The following is a 22,340-nucleotide window of genomic DNA, read 5'->3' on the forward strand; positions in this document are numbered from 1 at the left end:
GGTTTCCCCGATGAGTTGTGTTAAGCGCCGAGTGCGAGGACGAGTGTAGGAGTGTGTCGATGGCACGGCGCGAGTCGAGACGAGCTAGTCGCTACGTCACTACTTCCAAGCCGCGCAAAACCAGCCCGTACTGCCGGCCGACAACCTGTGGTAGCTATGCGCGGAATGCGACTAGTCGCCGGTAGATTAGCGTGGGAGGTGCAAACTTGTGTTTACGTATTGCAAATGCGGATAGTTGGTACTAGGCTGTGGTACTAATTCGTAATTTATTCCGATCAAAATTGACGATTAATCATGTTGATAAATAGATACCTACGAATAGGTACGTGTGCCATATATTGTAGGCCAAAGACCTGGTTTAAATACGGAGATGACGCAACGCACGTAGGAATTTAATAAAAATAGTTTAGTTGCTACTCACGACCGCGTATTTTAGACGCAGTAAATAAAGTATTATATGAAAAGAAATATAACGTTTACTTACATATTTTAAAAAAAACAGTCACTTATCCATTTATTTATTTTTTAATTTTGTAAGAAAGTATTTGATTGATTGCAGTTCATCAAACGTTAGAAATGCGCACGGATAAATGCGCAATTCAAGTTAAACTTTTATCTTATCTCGGAAATTTATCACAACAAGTTACTCATCGAAAGAAACAGTATAAAGTAGTTACTTACAATCGTCACTTTTTTCTTCTTTTAGTATAGACATCCCGCAAATCCAAAGTGCACTCCAATAATATAAGATATAAACACAGAACAAAGAATTTATCACTGAACCCAATCATTTGGTTTGAAAACAATGAGCCGAGAGCACGTTTTATTAGAACAACAATGAACAGCCAACACTTTAATCACTGCGCAACTATTGGAAATCACGGTACCCATGATTTAGTGTGACAAGTGACATGGGATCGGTGGCGGGTGTCACCAGTCACCACTAAAAGCGTGGGAGCGCAGTTCATATATTAAACTATCATTCGGAATTGTTTGGGTCGGCGCGTCCTTGCGCGTCACTGGCGGCCGTGTGTTATTGTTGTGCAACAATGTTTATACACGTGGCGTTGTTGTGAACGCGAAACTTGTCAATATCAGCGGCGACGGGCGCACTGCGCAGGCGATAAGGCGCGGGTATGTGCCGGCGAGCGGCGCGGCCAGCCCCACGATACTAACGCGCGAACTATAATATCGCTTGCTAAGTATCAACCGAGCGGAGGACCACGTGATTCAGGTGACAAGCATGTCGACATGAATTACGTACGCCGGTGATTTTATCGACGAAGGATTCACAAGAGAGTACGAGGCGGTAGTTTCTTTTAATAGTAACCAATTAATTAACCCAACTTGAATAGAAGTTTATAAGAAGAAATACCAAACATACCGATCTCTACCTAAGCCGCCGTACATACAGACGGGCTCTGTGACGAATTAGAATAAAAGAGTACGACCACGGTAATATTATCTATACGGTTCTACTTTAAGACGGTAATTAATAGCCAGGCTATACGAATCCCTCTTTATCAACTGTATAAAATCACGGAAATTCTTGACGAAACAAGCCAACACAACCAGTCGACGTTTTCATCCTATCCTGTACCGTCTCGGACGGACTCGGTCTCTTTTTCTTAGGCTGAGATCTGTAGAGCGCACTATGATTTTGCTGACTTAAGATTGAGTTAAAACGAGACAGATTTATGTGAGAGATATAACTCTGTCTCGTTTTAACTCTGTCTTAAGTCTAAGTAAAGTCAAGAGTGCGCTCTATAGCTCTCACCCTTAGTGTTTCATCCAACCGATTACATTTATCTATCAGCCTATATGTGGTCACAGCTGGACTTAGGTCAGGTGCTACCACACACTTCTCATCTACCTTCTCGCTACTTTTTGAGATTTACAGTTTATTACAAGTGTAATGACAAGCCTTGGTAAAGGTCGGTTTATTTGCCTCGTGATCAGAATGTTATTTCAGTTTTATGTACCTCAAAATGCCCTTAATGTACTCCACATTACTAGAACATTGGTAACGAATACCACCAGGACTTTATTCCTTAGAAGACCATCTTCTTATATATCCTTTTTACATATCGACAGTTCAACCATCTTGGCCGGTTTTATTAGTCTTCGACTGGTGAATAATTCAGCGCGTTTTCTATTAAGCACTTAGGGAGAATGCATCTTGGTAGATTCTCAAGGCACCGCTGGCGCCAGAGTCGCAGTATAAACATACAGGGCTGAGCCCTCATTTGCATCGCCTTGGCCCGCCCGCATTTTGTCAATAGCATTATTCTTTGAACTGCATTGAGCGATTTTGAGAAAGTATTATCTGTTACTGTGAAGTTAGGTATGTTATTGGTTTTACTACGAGTACACCTAGCATTTTCGAGATATTAAGTACTAGATGATGCCCGCGACTTTAGAACAATTGACTACAAAAGAAAAATAACTCCTTTAAATAATACCTAAAGTCAATAACATATCAACTAAGTATATACAGACACGTGCTGATGATCCGGTTATTCACTTAATAGTAGGATTAGATAAACTGTTATTCGCTTTATTGTTTCATACAATGTCAGTTGATTTTATGGCACTCAGTACTCACTACTCTGTAGTTAGTTACTATGCTAAACGTCTTTGAACGGTATAGTGAAAAATTTATGTAAATTGTAAGTGCATAACAACCTATCCATACTAATATTATAAATGTGAAAGTGTGTCTGTCCGTCTGTCTGCTAGCTTTCACAGCCCAACAGTTGTACGGATTTTGATGAAAGGTACAGAGATAGCTTACATCACGGGAAAGGACAAAATCAGAGTTCGCACGGGATTTTTAAAAACCTCAACCCACGCGAACGAAGTCGCGGGCATCATCTAGTTAATAATAAGTTATAAGTGAATATTTTCGTGTTTCATACACAAACGTCTGGATTTTATAATTTAAATGAGTAGTTACTCGGACTTAGTCAATAAAGCTCTATACCAAATACCTACCGATCCAGGCTTAGATCGGCCAGATCATAGGCGTTGCATGATGTGACTTCTTAAATTATTCAAATATCACATAGTGACTTAATATGAAACTAAAGAAAATAATGTTATTATAGAATAACCTCTTTTTCTCAGAAAACTGTAACGTTATATTATTTAAATAACTATCTAAAATATTAAGAAAGAAAAAAGAAAGAAAACTTTTATTTGATCACAATACTACAATAAACGTTAAAAGCTAATTAAGTCAATCTACATAATTAAACTGATAAGTAAAAAATAATAATAATAAAATATACTATATACATACGATTATGATAGTTACCAACTACAAGTTATTCTGAGAATATTTTCAAGAAAATTCAAAGAACATTCATGCACTTAATGTAAGTAAAACTAACTTGTTAGATGGCGCATTTACCGCTTAGCATACTATGATATAGATATAAGTACGTACTTAAAGTATAATTTAATTATAACACCCAAAATCTACGAATTGTTTGGTTTCATGACATTCACAATGACAAAGCTATCAATCAAGTACTTATATAGATGTTTTATTTTTCGGATACAAATCTAACTTTTGATGCAGTTAATCTAATTGTTTGCTAGCGATCTTTTTGGCCAGACATAAAAAATATAATATGTACGTTAACACAAATAGAAAAATATAAAAATTAAAACCATGGAATATAAATAGAATATCTCATCTTTTGTGTCTACGAAATAAAATAAATTTCGGAATATCCAGGATATTTATTTTGATATCATTAACAAAGGTCTGTGGAACAAAGACGACTCCTGAGATTGCTGGACCTTCTAGGAATTGAAGAAAAGACGGCTAGCTACCTACCTAAAGTCTTGTTATGAATATATTCGTTGTTGGATACTAGGAATTCTGACGTTTGACCTTGTCTGCTTGTGTGATCGCTGCCAGTTAGGATTAAGAATTTTAATTCAAGACTATTTAACATTTAAAAGTTAAATAAACAAAAGGGCAGACTGAGTTTTGATAATACCTTGAATTTGCATAAAGCGTTGAGAGATACCAAAGAGTTGAGAGCAGAAATCAAACTTGTTACTCGAAGTAATACGCAGACCAACTATAGTAATTTTAATATTCCAAGGTCTACGATCCAAGAAGCTAAGTGAATTGAACCATTAAAACGAACAAAACTCTATAAAATTGAAACTACGCATCTAATAGCGATGGGAACATAGTTACTCGATAGACAGCTATTATCTTACCCAAATCATGCTTGTCTAGCCGGTCAGAACATAAAACAAGCACCATGTATAATGAAAATCACATAATGTACTGGAGGATATTATGTACATATATACAAAGTCGAAATTACTAATGCACAAAGCATATAGATAGACGATACATAGACGGGAGAAGAGGTGAATATGTTTTACTGGTACCGTTTATTTTCAAATTTGCAATGTGACTTAAGTCTTTATATTGCCTAAGTTTGTTAAGTAACCTAAACGCTTGAAACTAAGTAGGAAATACATATTCTACAAATAATAATTGTCTATATAAAGCTTATTGTATACATTTTTTTTTTACGTTTATGATAGGCGATAATATCGAAAAGGCAACGGGGGTAGAACGGAACAAATTCAACGCAAAACTTGACGAACAAAAAGGAACCTTTTTCCAGCAGCATGCTGCAGATGATGTTTTTAATATAGACTTGAGCTTGATCGCAATCATGCCTGAAGCAAATTGATAAATAATGCAGTGTACAATCGAACGGACTAGTCTTGAAGATGTCTATTTACTCTTACCTTGAAAGCAAAGTAAATTATAAGCCATATAGTAACTATAGACTCGGTGAGAGGTTTCCACACCTTAGCAATGTTATACTTGACCACCTCCATGGTCCATGGGGTAAGTACATATTACATGGAACTATTGAAGCATTAAATTTGTGCAAACTGATGTAAAAACCCCGCATTTCTAGAAATATCTCATAAAGCACATTGCCTAGAAGCAGAACACAATATGTTTAAGTCAGGTATAGTTTCCATTCGCACTTTAAAAATTATAGACTAAAATATTTCGTGTTCTGTTATATAAGAGGCCATTAATTATAGTTGAGTCCACTCACAGCTTATGATAAATGACGATCAGTCGGATGTGTCTACCGAAATCTAAATATTAAAGAGCATAATCAAATAATAGTTTTTTCCCCTGCCTATAACAGGTTTTGTGCTTGACAGCGATTTCACAAATCATAACTAATGATGCCAGTCGAGTTACTACATTGAGTAACTACGATCAAAACTCTAATCTAGAACAAAAAACGGTAAAAATGTGAACTTGTGAAATCCGTACGCATACTAATATTCTAAATGCGTATGAGCGTCTGTCTTCTTGTTTTTTTACTTTTTCACGGCCTATCTAAAATTAACTATTGTGATGAAAGGTACAGAGATAGCTTGCTTCCCGTAGACGGACATAGGCCTTTTATTATCCCGGAAAAGCAAAGAGTATTTGAATATATTAAAATGAATAACTCTAACCTCAACTATTAAGCTATTTCTCTTTTAAAGTGCCTACTATGGGACTCACACGGATGATCTCTTGAAGAAGAAAAGCTCTCAAAAAAGTATAGAATAACCGAATTTGACAGACAGTGATATCGCAAATCGCAATCCTTTCGATAGTACATAGGCTACTTTTTGTCCCGGTAAATCAAAGAGTTCAGACGAAATTGCAGGCATCAGCTATTACAAAATAAGATGCGAGTGTGGCCGACACCACGCTAACTGCAGACCGAGTGAGCTCGGCACCGAGGCCGCGAGCCGGTCCGGGGCAGGTTTAACGTCCGGCCAGCCCGTCTGGCCGTTAACCCGGGGCCCGTGAGGTGTGCGCGAAAACAGCGCGCCCGCGCCGTTATCGACGGTAACACGCGATTGTGGCAGATCATTGATGAATATTGTTGTTATAGTGGAGGAGATGGCTGATGTTTTGGCGCGACTATCTGTTACTGCAGAGCTGTTGAGACTTTTAAGTACCTACGTCGTTGAAAGATTATTATTATCAAGTTGGATTTTTTGATACTTTTTTGTAACTATGATTGTAGTCTATGATGACCTCACTGGCACAGTGGTGAGCGCTGTGGTCTTATAAGTGGGAGGTCCCAGGTTCGATTCCTGGCAGGGAGAATGAGTGAATTTATAATTTATAATTAATCACTGGTCTGACCTGATGGGAAGCTTCAGCCGTGGCTAGTTACCACCTTACCGGTAAAGCCGTGCCGTGCCGTTACCGGTAAGCGATTTAGCGTTCCGGGACGATGCCGCGTAAAAACCAATCAGGGGTATGGGTTTAATGAAACTGCCATACCTCATCCAAGTTAGCCCGTTTCCATCTGCACTCAGCACTCACTACCAGGTGAGATCGTAGTCAAGGGCTCGGGCATCGGAATCCAAAAAAATTGAATTACATACTGGGTACATGTAAGGTCGAAGAAATTGCGCCACTCGAACTGTAGAGCTTCTTTAGTGATAAATGCTATAGATAACGTTTGTATTTTTTTTTGCTTTAAACATGATGCAAATGACTTCATTAACGAAGGTTTATCAAGATGGACCGAATTTTGTTTTTTAAATAGAGTATTAGTTATTGTAGTTAAGTATGATAGAAATTTATGACCATAGTTGCCATAGATATGTAGTTATATAGGGAAAAAGCTAAAACTATTTCGGTTACTATGAAGCTCCTTGATGTCGTGCTTTATCAAGATGGACCAAATTTCATAAATATGTCATTTTTATATCGTTTTTTATGATGCTGCATTAATAGTCAATAGTTATCAAATATCAGGTTGTCAGGCTGTAGATATTAGTGGAAAAGATGGGCAATATTTGGACGCGACTTTTTATATAGCTCCTTTAAGTAGATAGTTTACTTATTGACTGTCACGATTTATCTATTCAATACTAGCTGATGCCCGCGATGTCTTCGATTTTCGAAGCGAACTTAGGCATTAGGTATTCTTCCATACAATCATTTCGATATATATGCACGTGAGGCCAGATCGGATAGCCAGTTACAGATAAGTGATCAGACAGCATTGTCCAACATCTTCGCGATGGTTGGCTGTTGCTCTACATTGCAGATGGTGCAAAAACCTGCGGTCATCGTCGCTGGGGCCCGTGGGGATGCGTACTTCGGTATTCATCCATACAATCATTTTGATATCCAAGTGAGGCCAGATCGGATAGCCAGTACCAGATCACTGATTAGACAGCATTGTCCAACATCTTCGCGATGGGTGGCTGACGGCTGTTGCTCTACATTGCACATGGCGCAAAAACCTGCGGTCATCGTCACTGGGGCCCGCGGGGATGCGAACTTCGGTATTCCACCATACAATCATTTTCATATTTTTGCAAGATATGTTTTTTTTATATATTAGACTCATACTCCTCAATACCGAATAAGCACGAAGTTTATGCTAGAAGCAAGGACGACAAGTTTCCAACGGATTGGATTTGAGACACGATCTTTCGGATTGTAGCGTGCTCCCTAAATCGTTCACTGAGAGAAATTTTCTTCTGATTTTCACCTTCCAAAAGTGTTTTCTTGCAAAGGTAGACGGCTTTGCGGGGTCCAAGTATAAATTCTGTTTATTATGTAACCCTTATTCCTCGTCTACATTATAAAGGTAAGATAGCGATAACTCAACGATTAAGACTATCCAAACGCTCTTTCACGAAGGACAGGGCATTGCTATGGCAATCACTCATTCACTAATTAGATGAGTTAGTTAAGAATACAATCTCATAATAAGTTAAAAATCGGTCAAGTGCGAGTTGGACTCGCACACGTAGAATTCCGTACCATCGTACAAGAAATAACACTTTTAAATTGCTTTTTAATCTTCATGGCGGCTACTTTAAATTTTTTTATAATTTTTTGTTAAATAGCGGCAATAGAAATACACATTCTGTGAACATTACAACTCTCTACCTATTACGGTTTACGAGATACAGCCCACTGAGTGACAGACGGACGGACGAACGAACAGCGGAGGCTTAGTGATAGGGTCCCGTTGGCATCCTTCGGGTACGGAACTCTAAAAATGTAACCTACGTTAATTTATAATGGAACATAAAACCAACGTCCGTACACAATCACTTCCGTCGTAGTTTCGACTTACCATACTCATTCAATTATATATTAAAATAAACCACCGTTCGCCGCGCAAAAACCTTCGCGGCCGGTCGTTGACACCGAGGGGCACTTTAGGGCTGACTCGTCACACTCCGCGGCAACGCGCCTTATAATATACCTAGTACCTACTTGCCAAAGTAGGTATTTATTTTCACTAGCAACAGTAATGGTACGCCTCCACTATCAGGATTCGGCAAAAGATTCGCGATGTCGCGAATTGTGTGGCCAGCGGCAATCGTATCGTTCCGCACATTCGCACTTACCTGAATCATCATCATGATCAACCTATCCGCGCCGGCTCACTGCAAAGCACGGGTCTCCTCTCAGAGTGAGAAGGGGTTTGCCCATAGTCTACCACGCTGGCCATGTGCGAATTGGTAGACTTAGAATTAGAATACGCGAGTAGAACCAAACCTGAATGGTTGGCACTAATAACTATGGGTTTTTTAAAAATCCCGCGGGAACTCATTGTTTTCCGAAATATATCAAATACTAATTAATTGTCTCAGAATGGCGCGTCTGCCGGCCGGCTTATTTGTCAAACTTATTTAAAAATTAGCCAAACAGAAAACATTCGCCGTATCCCGAGTAGTGTGGCTAGTTGATTTGCCGAACGCCGAACTATCGTAGCCCAAACTCGAATCATTTGCCGAATCCCGATAGTGGAACCGTACCTTCCATTAGACACCTCGATATCTAAGTAAGGGTTAACAGCCTATTAATGTCTAACAACTGAGCAAAAGCCTCTCGTCCCCGGTATACAACTTGCGAACTATTTCTGTACATACTGTTGAACCTCTTTATGAAATATGTAATATCATAGGTCTCCTTACTCTGTGATTTAGATGAGATCACAGTAAACTGCTAAATTGTTAACAATTAAAAAAAACTTATTTCCACCGACGACAAAATGACAGCTCGGTATTAAATATACGTAGCCGTTACATACATGTATTATAACAATCAATTAAATCACATCTCTTTTTAAAAAACATAAACGTAGGTAATAATTAAATTAATTGTTTCGAAATCGGGTGGAATTTTACGTTCTCGCGGTATCCACGTCATTATGTGATTACGTTGCCATATACCTATCTACCATAGTTATTTTTATCTTTGACAGGCTTTGATGGTAATTGATGACGAAGTTTAAGAACGCGCTCAACTCTAAAAGATAATAATGGCATGACGTGTGAACCATACAGCTAGTAAGGCTTGGTTACCAGTAAGTTATGGGGGTAAGGGGAACCAGAAAACCAGACCAAGCAATTGCTCAGTCGAACTGAGGACCTCTACTTCCGTGAATCTGTGCCGGTGAGCAGCTCCTAAATAATACTTTGTACTGAGGCAGCATTGATATTACGTATAGTACACGACAGGTCGAGATACCAATCGGGACGAGAACGCCCCATACACCCGCACAGCCCACGTGCTAATCCGGTGCGGGTGTGCGGGCCCCCCCCCCCGCCTGAAACCCCAATTGCCATCTCAACCCGTCGCGGACTATAGGTATACGAGATAGCTTGAGTATACCGGTCTCCTTCTAGGCAGATATACCTAGTACCAAGAGAGCATAAAATTACAAAGATAAGATAGGTACTCCTACTTTGTAGCTTTCCCACTCGTAGTGTATGTGTTCACATTGACAAAATTTTTGAAGGACACGAGTTACCGAAGTCGTTGTCAAGCGGTTTTATTATTTATCATTTTAGGTAGATAGCGATAAAATTTTAGCAGGTTGTCCGTCCGTCCGTAACGACAAAGCAAGCGTTATGATATGTAAGCGAGACTAAATCCAATTAAAATGCAAATGTTTGTCGGTGCGCAATGAAATCGTGGCCGCAAATAATAATAATAGGTCGAGCCATCGTTGGGTATGAGACTATGCCAGTGACTAAAGAAAAATAGAGACGGAGTTCTCGCGAATAAACGTGCTCATTATGAAGCCAGCTTGGATAAAAATAATTATTGGGACTTGGCAGATCTAGATACTAAGAAACGCTACATTAGATTAAAGATAAATAACTATTCCGTTAACAAGAGAACGATATTCAGTCTACCATTCAGGTCAATTCTTCTTTAGATGCAATCGTCCCTGTCCCAGTAGACTGGGGGCATTATAAAAAAATAGCTTTTATAGAGTTGCCGCCGCTATTTGTGAACGTTATTTTAGAAAAAAACCGGTCCGATTTTTAAGATTCCATACCCGAAGAGGGCCACCTATTACTAAGCCTTCGCTGCCCGGCCATCTGTCCGTCTGTCTGTCAGCAGGCTGTATTTCGTGGACCGTAAGAGTTAAAATTTTCACAGAATGTGTATTTCTATTGCCGCTATAACAAATAATAAAAACTCCAAAATGACCAGTATGAAAATGAAAAAAGTGGCATTTTTGTACGATGGTACGGAACCCATCGTGTGTGATCGTTTTTTTTAGTTATTCGTGTGTTTCATACTCTGGCGTCCCGTTTACCATCTATAATTTTCCCTTGTCTGCAGGCGCTGTGGTGGAGAAATCTTGGCCATTTGCATCAGGTACCCGAATACCCACACAGCGAAGGGGCCCACGCCTTGTCCTCGCGCTCTCTACGCTTACCTACCAGGAATTGTTATTGAACTTTGTTAATAATACGATTAACATAATGTTAATCGGCTGTGGGCAACGTTTTATATTAATGTATGACGAAATATTTAAAATTCTACAATATCAAATACGCACTGACTCCCGACGGCGTATGCTTAGTTTCAATAAATTCCTTATCAAGTAAGCTAAGTATATTATAATTGAGTAACTAGTGTTCAGTAAAGGAAGTATTTATAAACACTTGTGAAAGGACATCTATATGTACCAGCGGCGAAGAGTCAATATAACACGATTCCTATCGGCTTCCCTTTAAGAGTTGGCATAATATAGCGTAAGTAGGTACTATTCACATAAATTCGGTAATACGTTCGTAAATACAAAGGTTCGAATCGTCACAAATGCTAATTTTTTTTTGTTATTACTAATTTAAGTTAAAACCATAACAGCTAATGTAGGTAAGTAACATACACCTACAGTCCTACACCATACAAGCCGTAAAATATCAGATTCCCTAGTTAGATTTTTGCTTAGTATTTATCTCTTTCATTTCCCTAGCGAAAGCGAAAGGAGCGAACTAGGTCTGTCTCGCTCTACGGTTGGAGCCCACCAATTTAATCTGGCCCAGTAGCGAATACGAATTTGGAACTCTGACAGGTCAAACAAATTTGACGTAGTTAAGCCGCTAGAATCCGAGTTACCGTATTATACCTCCAAATTAAAAATTATATTAATAGTATTATTTTAACAGGTACATGCTACTATTTTGAGTATTTTGTATTTTGAAGGGTGATATTGAATTTGATTGATTATTATTTGTTTTTGTGAAGCGTCCATGCAAGTTTGTTTTTAAAGTTGTTAGTAGTGTTTTATTTTGATATAATAAATTGGGGCTAGTGATTAATAACTAATAAGTGTAAGTTCGCGGTAATTTAGATTCAGTTTGGTAAGTCAACATCAGAAATTACCTTAATTTACATAGATTGTTGTTTAACAGATTTCCTGTTACGTAACGATAGTAATTTTTCTAAATCGAGTTTTGAAAACAAAAAGCGTCTTTAATCGATAGGGAACAGCTGATATTCTTTTAGGTAAGTAGGTAGGTAGGTACCTTTCCGGCTTCCCTTTTTCAGATTTTCACCCTTCGCCACTGATATGTACTAAGTTAAAGATAAGATAATATTTGAAGCGCATTTTAATCTGAATAGACCCACTTATAATCGTCGTGTACTGTTACCGGAATACCAAATTATATTCAGATTTTCCCGATAAAACTGTAGTCACAAAAATCGCAAGCAACTCATATCATTGAACACCTGGGTAAATTCAGAAGTTTCCTACTCATGTCATTGAACACCTGGGTAAATTCAGAAGTTTCCTATCTTAACCAGAAACTTAACCAAGACATCTTGCTTTTAAAAAAACATTTCAATAATCGCATTATACCTACTTACTTAGTTATTGTTATATTTTAAATTAAGTAAATACTTAAGAAGATTCTCTGACGAATAGCCATAATGACAAGAAATAAGTGTGTGATTCATTGACGTTAACCAACGAAATCAAAGTTTTCCTTATACAAAAGTTTCACTCGGCCAATTGGTGGTAGGGTCTAATAAATCTGTTCCGCATTCCGATGTGAAATGAAATTCATTCACGGGCTGCAGCCGAAACGTCTAGACAGTGTGTCGGAGAAAGGTGACCAATGACCATTCACCAGCGAGACGGCTTGACTACATCGCCTCTGAGATATGACCAGTTAAATTGATACCGTTAACATCCGACTATCCCCACGTGCGATCAGGCTGCCCGCACTTGGGATGCATTCGCACGTACAAGAATTGTGTATGAGATAAACGCGCGGGAGATCCCGATCTTATCCAAACATTTTGGTCGTTTTTTCATCCCGAACTTCCTTGTAAAATGCCATTTATTTTGACCTACAAAAACGCAACCAAGGATTCGATTTTGTGTCTCTTTGATAGTTATTTTTGACATAAAATCCAACTAGACCATACTCCAGAGTGAACTAGAGTAAAGGGAACACTCAGTACTGAATCGACTATATACCTTTGAAATATTAGGCTATGGGTATAATGATATCAAAGAAAAATAGGCGATTCATAGGCTACCGATCGTCAAATGTAGAAACATTTTCGTTACAAGTTCCCTAATTGTCGTGACTATTTAATTGGCGCGGAATATGCAGCTACATTATTAGGGATTCGGTCATACACAAAACATTTAAAGTAATTAGTAACGTACTTAAATCGTCAAAAGTCAAAACCAAAAATTAAGACACCATTCTCTTAAAAATATTGTGAAAAATATTTGGTAGCTTTACTTTTAATTGCAATAATAATTAGTAGCGGAGAAAAAGAAATGGATAAAAAATAATGTAAATAATTAAGTAAGTAGCTATTAAGTTTACTTATTAACTGAACTGTTACCGTACGTCATATGAATTGCGTTAAAATTATCATTAATTTTTTATGATGTGCGTTCGCGAGCGACAACTGGGTCTGTGAATTTTGATTCAACGTCCGCGTCAGTTTAAATAATAAAACGCCACGATTTAAATCCGTTATAGTTTCATTTCAAGAGAAAATGTGAGCTGTTTATAGCTATTAATTGTAATTTACATAAAAATACAACGCGAGTAGTTACACGGTAAGTTTAACGGTAGTTTAAGCTTTATCTACGAGATCAATTACTTACTGTCGAATGATATTACAAGTTACAATAGCATTTATTTAAGACTAAATAGGAACTTGCTACTGAAATTAGTTCTAATTTTTGCCCTGAGTTCGTCCCGAGGATTTCAGTTTTTGGCAAAAACAACTTTATTTAGGTATATGTGTCCCGGTACAAAAAGTAACCTAGATTTCTTCTTGTATAGTTCTTTACCAGCTCGCGAAAGTCGAATCAAAATAGGTCCAGTCTTTACGAAGATAAGTCCGTAGAGACAACAGTCAAACAAATCGGCGTTTGTCGGTTCGATTATATATATACAAATCTAAATTTATATAAAATGAAAATCTGACTGACTGACTAATCTATCAACGCACAGCTCAAACTACTGAACGGATCGGCCGAAATTTAGCATGCAGATTGCCATTATGACGAAGACATCCGCTAAGAAAGGATTTTTGAAATTCAACCCCTAAAGGGGTAAAACGCGGACGGAGTCGCGAGAATAAGCTAGTATTAGATAAAACGTTTCTCATAATTATGATCAAGCCGTCGCCGTGCCGGCCCACTCGGGTCTCTTATCAGAATGAGACGGGTTTAGTCTTTAGTCTGCCACTTTCGCCCAGTGCGGATTGACAGACTTCATACACCTTTGGAGAACATTATGGAGAACTCTCAGGCATGCAGGTTTCCTCGCAATGTTTTCCTTCAATGTTTAATAGCGATAAAACGTTAACTAGAGATAAATAGAAGGCAGTTATTTCAAAATCATAGACAGACACCGCAACTTCATCTACTTTAAATGTTACTATAGGATTGGCATTTATTTTGATTTACTCAGCCTTAACGAGGCGACAAGCGGGCCAATGGAAATGAGAAAACGTTTAAAGCGAGTAAACTATAGCAGGTTACTTTCGAAACACGATATCATCTACATGACGCCCGTTGCACGAGCGTTTTGGTTTAATAGCGGCGCACCGCGGGGCCGGCGGCATCCGCATAGCAACAACTTTCAGACGCTCAATGAAAGTTGATCGCGGGTACGAGTGGCCGGGGGAGCCGCTGTAAAGGTCTGGTCGTACACCAAGCGCCTTTACCAACGACAGCAGTACGGCAGGGCGTTTTGAGGAACGTGTGTAGGTGTACGATCATCTATCTGCACCTTTTCACAGCTTACATGTTTAACCGATTTTGACGAAATTTGGTACTGACATAGCTTGCATCGGGAAGACGGACAAAATTACTTCACGCCTGGAAAATCAAAAAGTTCCCATGGGGATTTTTTGAAAACTTAAATCAGCGTGGACCAAGTTACGGGCATCATCTATTTGGTACAGAGATAGCTTGCCTCGCGAAGATGCATAATATAGGCTAGTTACTTTTATCCTAGAAAATCAAAGAGTTCCCACTCGGTTTAGGAAGAACATAAGTCCACGCGGATGAATGGGGGACACCATCTATACCACCCACCGAATATGACACTTACATACAAATACCAAAGAGACCAAGGCACTGGATTCGATTATCTTAAAGCCGATGCAGAAAAGGCGCGACCTAGAGGCAATCTTGAAAAGGGTTGAAACTGTTAGTCAAAGCTATCCTAATGACCTAATGGGACACGCCCGAGCAAGGACCCTCAGACTCAAGGCCCGCAGCTCGACAGACAGACCTTCAAGCTCCGTGGCCTGACAGACTTCAGCCTGACGAGAAATCGGTATAAAGAATGTAATTTAATGAACTGCATTAAGCACGTCACACTGCGGGGATGACACGCGCTTTTCCTCCTACGCGAGCTTTGTTTGCAGTGTGACTTATCTCACACGGTGTATAAAAAGAAAAGTCCTGACTCACTCACATCTGACTCATCAACGCCTAGCCCAAACGCTTGCACCTAGAAAGCTGAAATTTTGTACAGAGATTCCCTTTGTAATGTAGGCAAGGAAGTAAGCCGAATTTTCCAAGACTTCGAGATTCGAGGCGATGCCAAATCGCATATTTAGTCAGAGATTACACCACTTACTAAATTCATTAAGTCTGTTAAATACGTCTAATTGTTAGTGCTGAGCAATTAGTTCATTGAGCAATGTAATGCTCGTAATGTGTCAAACATTTTTAGCAAAATTCCGCATCATATCGCGTTGTGGCTGTTCAAGCCTTAAATATTTGGCACTCCCATCCCATTTAGGGCACGCGTTTTACGCTTCCAATTTATTGTGCGATACGGAAGAAAATTTCTGAGTCGCCATCGACTTGGGATGCCGTTTCGGAGTTTTGTGGAATGCAATGTATATTAACTACATTACATTTAGCCTTCTTTACGATCTTTAATAAAATGTTTCTTTGGAAACTTTTGCGTTCAGACGGTTTACTTGTAATTGAATTTTTATAATAAGTTGGTATTTATTTATCATATTTGTTTCTCTTTAAGTACGATTATGGAGTATATATTAGTCTATTTTATTAGTATATTGGTATTATACATATTATTTAATACATGTATTAGTGGTTTATGTATTAGTATGTATCAGTTATTTGAATGTATGTTTATTAGTATATTACACACCACCTGCAATCTAATTTTCCTTATACTTTCCAATCTTCAAGGTTGCCTGGTAGAGATCGCTAATTAGCGATAAGGCCGCCTTTTGTATCTTCCTTCTGTCTGTGTTTTTTTATTCTTTAATGTAATCCTTCTTGTGGTTGTGCAAATAAAGTGTATTTATTATTATTATTATTTTTTTTTTTTTCATTTAGGTAGGTAAGTAAAACAAATTGAACCAGGCATATTGTAAATTGGGATTTTCATAAATTAAACACCTGACTGTGATTAAAATATATTGACATATCCTAGCAAAATTCGAAATTAAGTGTGCGCGCTCAGACAGCCAGTTCGATGTACCATAGTTACGTGTAAAATATATTAACTTCTAAGATCTTTACCAAATATGAAATTTTTGCCTGCAGACTGACAATATGGACAAAGAACAGGCGTGGAACTAACTTCAAACTATAGAGCGTAGCCAATCAAATGGCACGATATAACTCCGACACGTTGCTCTCTTCGAGACTTGACATTGGCCACGTTTTCGTATGAGGAAAAACTGCGGGCAAGCCGGGGGCGCGGCACACGATCTAGACGCGTGAAATGCAAAAGTTAGATCGTGCATTGTCTGCTGGTTGGCGCGCATGGCGTTAAAGGTTGAAATAAATACAACGAGCAACGGGAGCGTAGTTCATTTTATTTATTTATTTAAACATTTTTATTGCTAATTTACTGACAATATTATGAAAAATAAAAATACATGATACACTTAAAAACAAAAGGGCGAGCCTTATCACTACAGTGATCTCTTCTTCCAGGCAACCCGGATTGTAAGATGCTTGCTCTTGACGACAATCATGGTGATAAAGCAATGATGTGGTCTACGTTGGAGCGCGCTTGCTTAGAAGATGCCTATTCACTCTTGGCTTGTAGGTGTTTATGTTATACTTGGCAGGAAACGTGGACGCCGGAAGGGCATTCCATACCTTAGCGGTTCGTATCGTATTAGATCATTGCATAGATGAAAATTGCACGGTGGGACGTCACAGTTCAGGCTGCTCTCCTGACGTCTTCATCGCGCGTCACAATGACTTGCTACATACAGTAGGGTGAGTATATAAGATTTTTAATCTCAACAACGTTGATAGAATTCGAATGTCGAAAGACTTCAGATAATGGATATTAACTTCTTAATTTTAACGCTCAAGTTCGTCCATCCATTTATACATTGCGAAATTAAAATGTGGTCTACTGAATTTTCGACTTTAAATCACAGACATTAAGGTCCATTTTACTATGATGTTGTAGTGTGTCGATGCTCGAATTCTATCAACGTTGGTGAGATATAAAATCTCACACTAAGCACACAGTTCCTTGTATTACAAATAACGTATACGCGCGATAAGAGTGACATCCGTCACCCTGCGTGCTTGATTTGTTTCACTCTTTATATAAGAAGCTGTTTATTTATGGCCTGAGTAATTTTATTTTGTATCCTCCCACTTACCCTCTCGATAGAGGAAATTACATACCGCGTCCTACATCCACGCCTCCGCATGATAACGTTAACATGAAAATGAAGAGGCCAAACCTTATATCGCGCGAACTTCTAGTAAAGCTCAGCCCCCTAAGAAGTAGAAGTAGATTACTATATTATATTAGTCAAATTACAGTCGTTAGGAGTTCCTATAAACTGTTAGACACGAAAACATGCTTTTTAAAGGTTTGTTCGAACAAATCTTCAAAAAGACAGAACCAATTTTCATGAGTTTTTTAGGCAGATAGAGAGGGCTATGGAAAGACAATTTTTATAATGGGAAAACCACGGGTTTGTATAGTTCACGCGAGAAATTAAAATATTTAATAAAAAACACTGAGAATTCAACCTCAAAAGTACGCATATATATATATATATATATATATAGGTTTTGCATAAAACAAAATTGTAAAATGTTGGCGGGGGACATGGGAGAATGCTTTGTTGTGATTGGTGGACTCAAAAGTCACGTCATCAAGACAATGTGCGGAATGAGGGTACCGAACGGGCGTGGGCCGACTTTTATGCTAAGCAACTGCCTATGCTTGGGTGTCCGGCTATTAGGCGTCTATAGGTGGTGGTCTGTGACAAAAAAATAAAGAGATAGTTATGTCAGAAGCTCATTATCGGTTAGTAAGTTCATCAAAGCGCAAAATCCGTGTGACTCGTCACGGGTTTCCTAGAAACTGGGTATCGGGAGCAATATCTTTGTTTTATTTGGGTAGAATGTAGATCCGGCATCCGATGCAGTGCCAAGAGCGTGGGCGGTGAGAGAATCTGAACTAGTTTATACCACCACATGGAATCTTAGATGTACTTATCACATTATTAGGACATAGTTTATTGTGTAAATTGATACAGTTAAAGTTCTATTATACCCACTTATCTAATAACAATATCCAAATTAAGAATATACAGGGTTACAGGAAAATAAATCTGTAAAAATTTCAAGTCTCTACGTATTAGGGTTCACGAGAAACAGTCCACTGACAGACAAACGGACGGCCGGACGGACGGACGGACGAACGAACGAACATGAAATTTTCACGAAATGTGTATTTTTATGGCCGCTATAACAACAAATACTAAAAATTACAAAATGGCCGCCATAAAAATTAAAAAAATTAAAAAGTGTTATTTTTTGTACGATGGTACGGAACCCTTCGTGTGCGAGTCCGACTCGCACTTGACTGATTTTATGTTACCTTTTGACCTCATTAAAAATAATCTTCAACTATTTTGCATTAAACTCGTTTTTACATAGATTCTGATTTAATTCTTTGGCAATAGCATTTGTTAGAATTTTCTACCTGGTCTCTTTGTTGTGTAATTTTTTCTTGATTTTATGTTTTTTTTGTAATTTTTTTGTACCAATGGATAGCTAATGAAACGTAGATGTTTTTAAAATAATCCGCAGGATAAGTGCCATAGTAATTTTTACAGAAAATTTGCAAGTTATTCAAAGAATTAAATTTAAAAATCGAAAACTTGTACAGTTTTTGGGCTGTAATTTTAAAATGCTTGAAGATTTTTTTAGTTTTATAACTGTTTATTATTAACAAGGATATGTACTAGCAAGAAATAATAAAAAATCTGCAGAAATACATTGTTCCTTTTTTTTATTAATTTTTAAAGTGGCGAACACCCTTTTACCAAGAAAAAAATAAAAAAATTAATAACTCGAAAACGATACACTTTCGCATAAGCACTTTAGGGGTCGTCTGATAGCTAATGTCCTGTACTATAACCCCTTAACGGGATCGTGTCCTATTTTCCTGTAACCCTGTATAATAAACTAGCTTATGCCCGCAACTTCGTTCACGTAAAATTTGCAAATTATAACACCAATTTCAGGAAGGATTTTTGAAAAATTTACCATTCCATTTTCAAAAATCCTTTCTAAGCGGATTTCTAAGTCAAAGCTGTCTGCATGCCAATTCTCAGCCCCTCATACGTGAACTACACTAATGTGTAGTTCACGCGGACGAAGTCGTGGGGATAAGATAGTATAACATAAATCAGGACCCATATCTCCTATAATTTTTAAACGGAATTCACGTGAATCTTGACGTCTTTCATCTGTATCTCGTGCTACACGAGATTCAATGACGGTTATAAATTTCAGAATACAATATAGCGTTCCCAATCCCGCTCCCTACAGAGAACAGTTTCGGATCGTAAATAAACATCAAAAAATGAAGTGATTTACTCAATTCACGGGTATTGTAAGGGCCACCACAAACTACTGACTTTTCGGGCATCGTCGTCGTCATCCACAGGTCAACACGTTCACTGCTGCACATAGGTCTCTTGTAGAGCCCAGTGTTGTTGCGGATGCCAGTATTTTGATATCCGCGGGTGCGGAGACTATGAGAAGTTCTGAAATAATGCGAATGTTCCGCATTTGCAGATGCGGGTGCGAATATCCGTAACACCCCTGTTGGGTATCATTGTACACTTTTTGATTAGTCAGTGTTAGCGAACGAAGATATCAACTAGCAGACACGCGCGAGGGACACGCGCCACTTTCTTTGCAGGTCGTAACTTGTTGCTAATATGAATCCGCATCCGTAAAAGCTCCGCATTAATGTGGATGTCTGAATTAATGCAAATGTTCCGCATTTGCGGATGCGAATATCCATAACACCCCTGGTAGAGACATCCAAATTCCAAACGCCGCGCGCGGTCTTGCACCGACGATGTCTCAGACATTTTGTGCATCCTCTGTCAACCACACAGTTCATTGAGCACACATGAAATGAGTCACATAAGAAAACTCAGTCGTTCACACGTGCGTCATACAAACGTGCGTCGGTCGCTCACAGTTGGTTGCTGACAATACGTTAGGTGTGAACGCGCGCTTAGTGTGGTAAAGAATCATTGTGTACCAATTCAACACTGTCGGGCTCACATCGAGGCAGCATGGAGGTTATGTTATCTAATAAAAGCATCAATGCAAGCAGCCATCCGCGAGGGTTGGACGCAGAATTAGGTTAAAGGTTGGGGAGGTCGATGCCGCGTTAAGCAGTTTTGGGGTCGAGGCTACATGGAGCGATTAATTTAGCACAAAATAAACTTCCCGTCCCGTTATATCATAAAATCGTTACTTTTTAGTTTTTTGGTACAGTAGGTAGGTAGGTACTTACTCTCGTTAACAATCGTAGGGATTTTCTGTTATTTGTATGTAAATAGATCGTTCTTTATTTGACGAATTATGGCCAAAATCAATAATAAATCTATCTGTACTCGGTCGATAAGTTACTTATAGTCTATTTTTTTATCCCAGAGACCAAAATGACAGCTAGAAATGTCAAACTTAAAAAATAATAATACCAGCTTAGCAAAAAATAGTGTTGTCCTCATGGTTCCGGTTCAGATTAAGATCATTAATAAAATAATATTTCGTGCATAGCGAGTAAAATAAACATACGGAATGTGTACATAATTACAAAATTAAAAACTAGGACTAACTAATCACATATTATTTAAAAGAATTAAAGAATAATTAGTAACAAAAAATACAAAAAATAATTCACCTAAGGAAAGTATCAATAGTATTTTATATTTTCAATTTTAACTCATAAATTGAAAATCCGCCCATTCTTATTTCATTTGATGAATTGGAATTATTCCAAGAAGAGATAAGAAAATCTACAAATATTTACCGTTAAGTTTCGATTGCACCACATCACTATTAGAGTCGTAAAAAGCAGGCAACACCCAACACTTTATTTTTGTCTCCGGGATTAAAAAAAGACTACAGCAACATTGTTATTTGTTAAAGAAGACCATACAGTTTTTGACAAAATACTCGTATAAACAACATCTATAAGGAATTTATCAGCAGATTACAAATAACTAGAATGAGTATTTACTAATTCCGGCCGTTAATCTAGTGACTCTAGACCAGACAGAATGAACGGACGGATACCAAGACTGTGCGGAAACCTGTACGTAAGAACGCTTCATTTTACGGATTTACTTATTTCTTTTTGATTTATAACTGTTTTTTCTATTAACTTTTAAAAAAAACTATTTTAAAAAATCAGCCATTCCAGCAATGAAAGTCTCTGAACTTATATGATACTCAAACATATTGATGTTAGAGCTTATTTAAAAAGGTGTGAACTTACCTGCAATATAAAGTACCTAGTCGAGTCTAATCGATTCACAACTCAACCCTAATCAAACGCAAGAGGAAAATCAGGTCAAAAGGATACGGGACAGCACCCATAGGTGGGTCAGTGTAGGTCTGTGTGCACTCAACAATGCAAATTCGTGTTACCGCCCAAGTCAGCTGGATGTGCAATGTTGATACTGCCTGGCTATAAAACAACTTAATGGAATTCTAGCGTTTAACGTTACACGTGAGTATAGCCATTGAGAGATATAATATACAAGTATAACTTAATGGATTCACTATTTTTCCCTCTTCTGTATTTTCTTATTGAATTACTTTTACTTTTAGTGTGCAATAGTTGTATTTTCTTCTTAAATTCTTCTCCAGGTAGGTTTTGAAAAAGTTACTTTGATCAATAAGCCTTTTTTTTTTTTTTTTTTTTTTTCGCTGGCCTAGCTTTGTTGCTATTTTAATAGTATTTTGCTATTATAATAGTATAATTACGTAAGCAATCTGACTTTAACAAGTTTTTTTTTGTAGACTGGGGGGAAATCTTCTCAAGACACTTGGTAGAAACCAAAGGTTAATTTTTGTAATGGAGATAGCGAGCATACGAGCAGGCGGGTCACCTGATGTGGGTGATTCACCTGCTCAAGTGATTACCGCCGCCCATGAACATTTGCAGCACCA

The 22,340-nt window shown here is 38.1% G+C and overlaps 1 protein-coding gene across 7 annotated transcripts in view; it reads right to left on the reverse strand.

Moving 5' to 3' along the window:
* LOC117989666 (serine/threonine-protein kinase minibrain-like) overlaps positions 1-22,340 on the reverse strand; it is a 229,402-nt gene that overhangs the window by 203,267 nt on the left and 3,795 nt on the right. For 2 of the 7 annotated variants that reach the window (XM_069504011.1, XM_034977058.2), the window contains exon 1: positions 11,575-11,579. The exons of 3 other annotated variants lie outside the window; for them this stretch is intronic. Coding sequence is in view for 2 of the 4 variants with exons in the window: in XM_034977057.2 (XP_034832948.1) it covers positions 682-715 (34 nt within the window). In the remaining 2 variants the exon portion in view is untranslated. Of the gene's footprint in view, positions 1-681; positions 1,161-11,574; positions 11,580-22,340 lie in introns of those variants that run through there. 2 more of the 7 variants (XM_034977057.2, XM_069504010.1) reach the window with 1 other exon arrangement.

This window comes from Maniola hyperantus, chromosome 16 (genome assembly GCF_902806685.2).
Source record: "Maniola hyperantus chromosome 16, iAphHyp1.2, whole genome shotgun sequence".
In the NCBI taxonomy this organism is placed as follows: domain Eukaryota; kingdom Metazoa; phylum Arthropoda; class Insecta; order Lepidoptera; family Nymphalidae; genus Maniola; species Maniola hyperantus.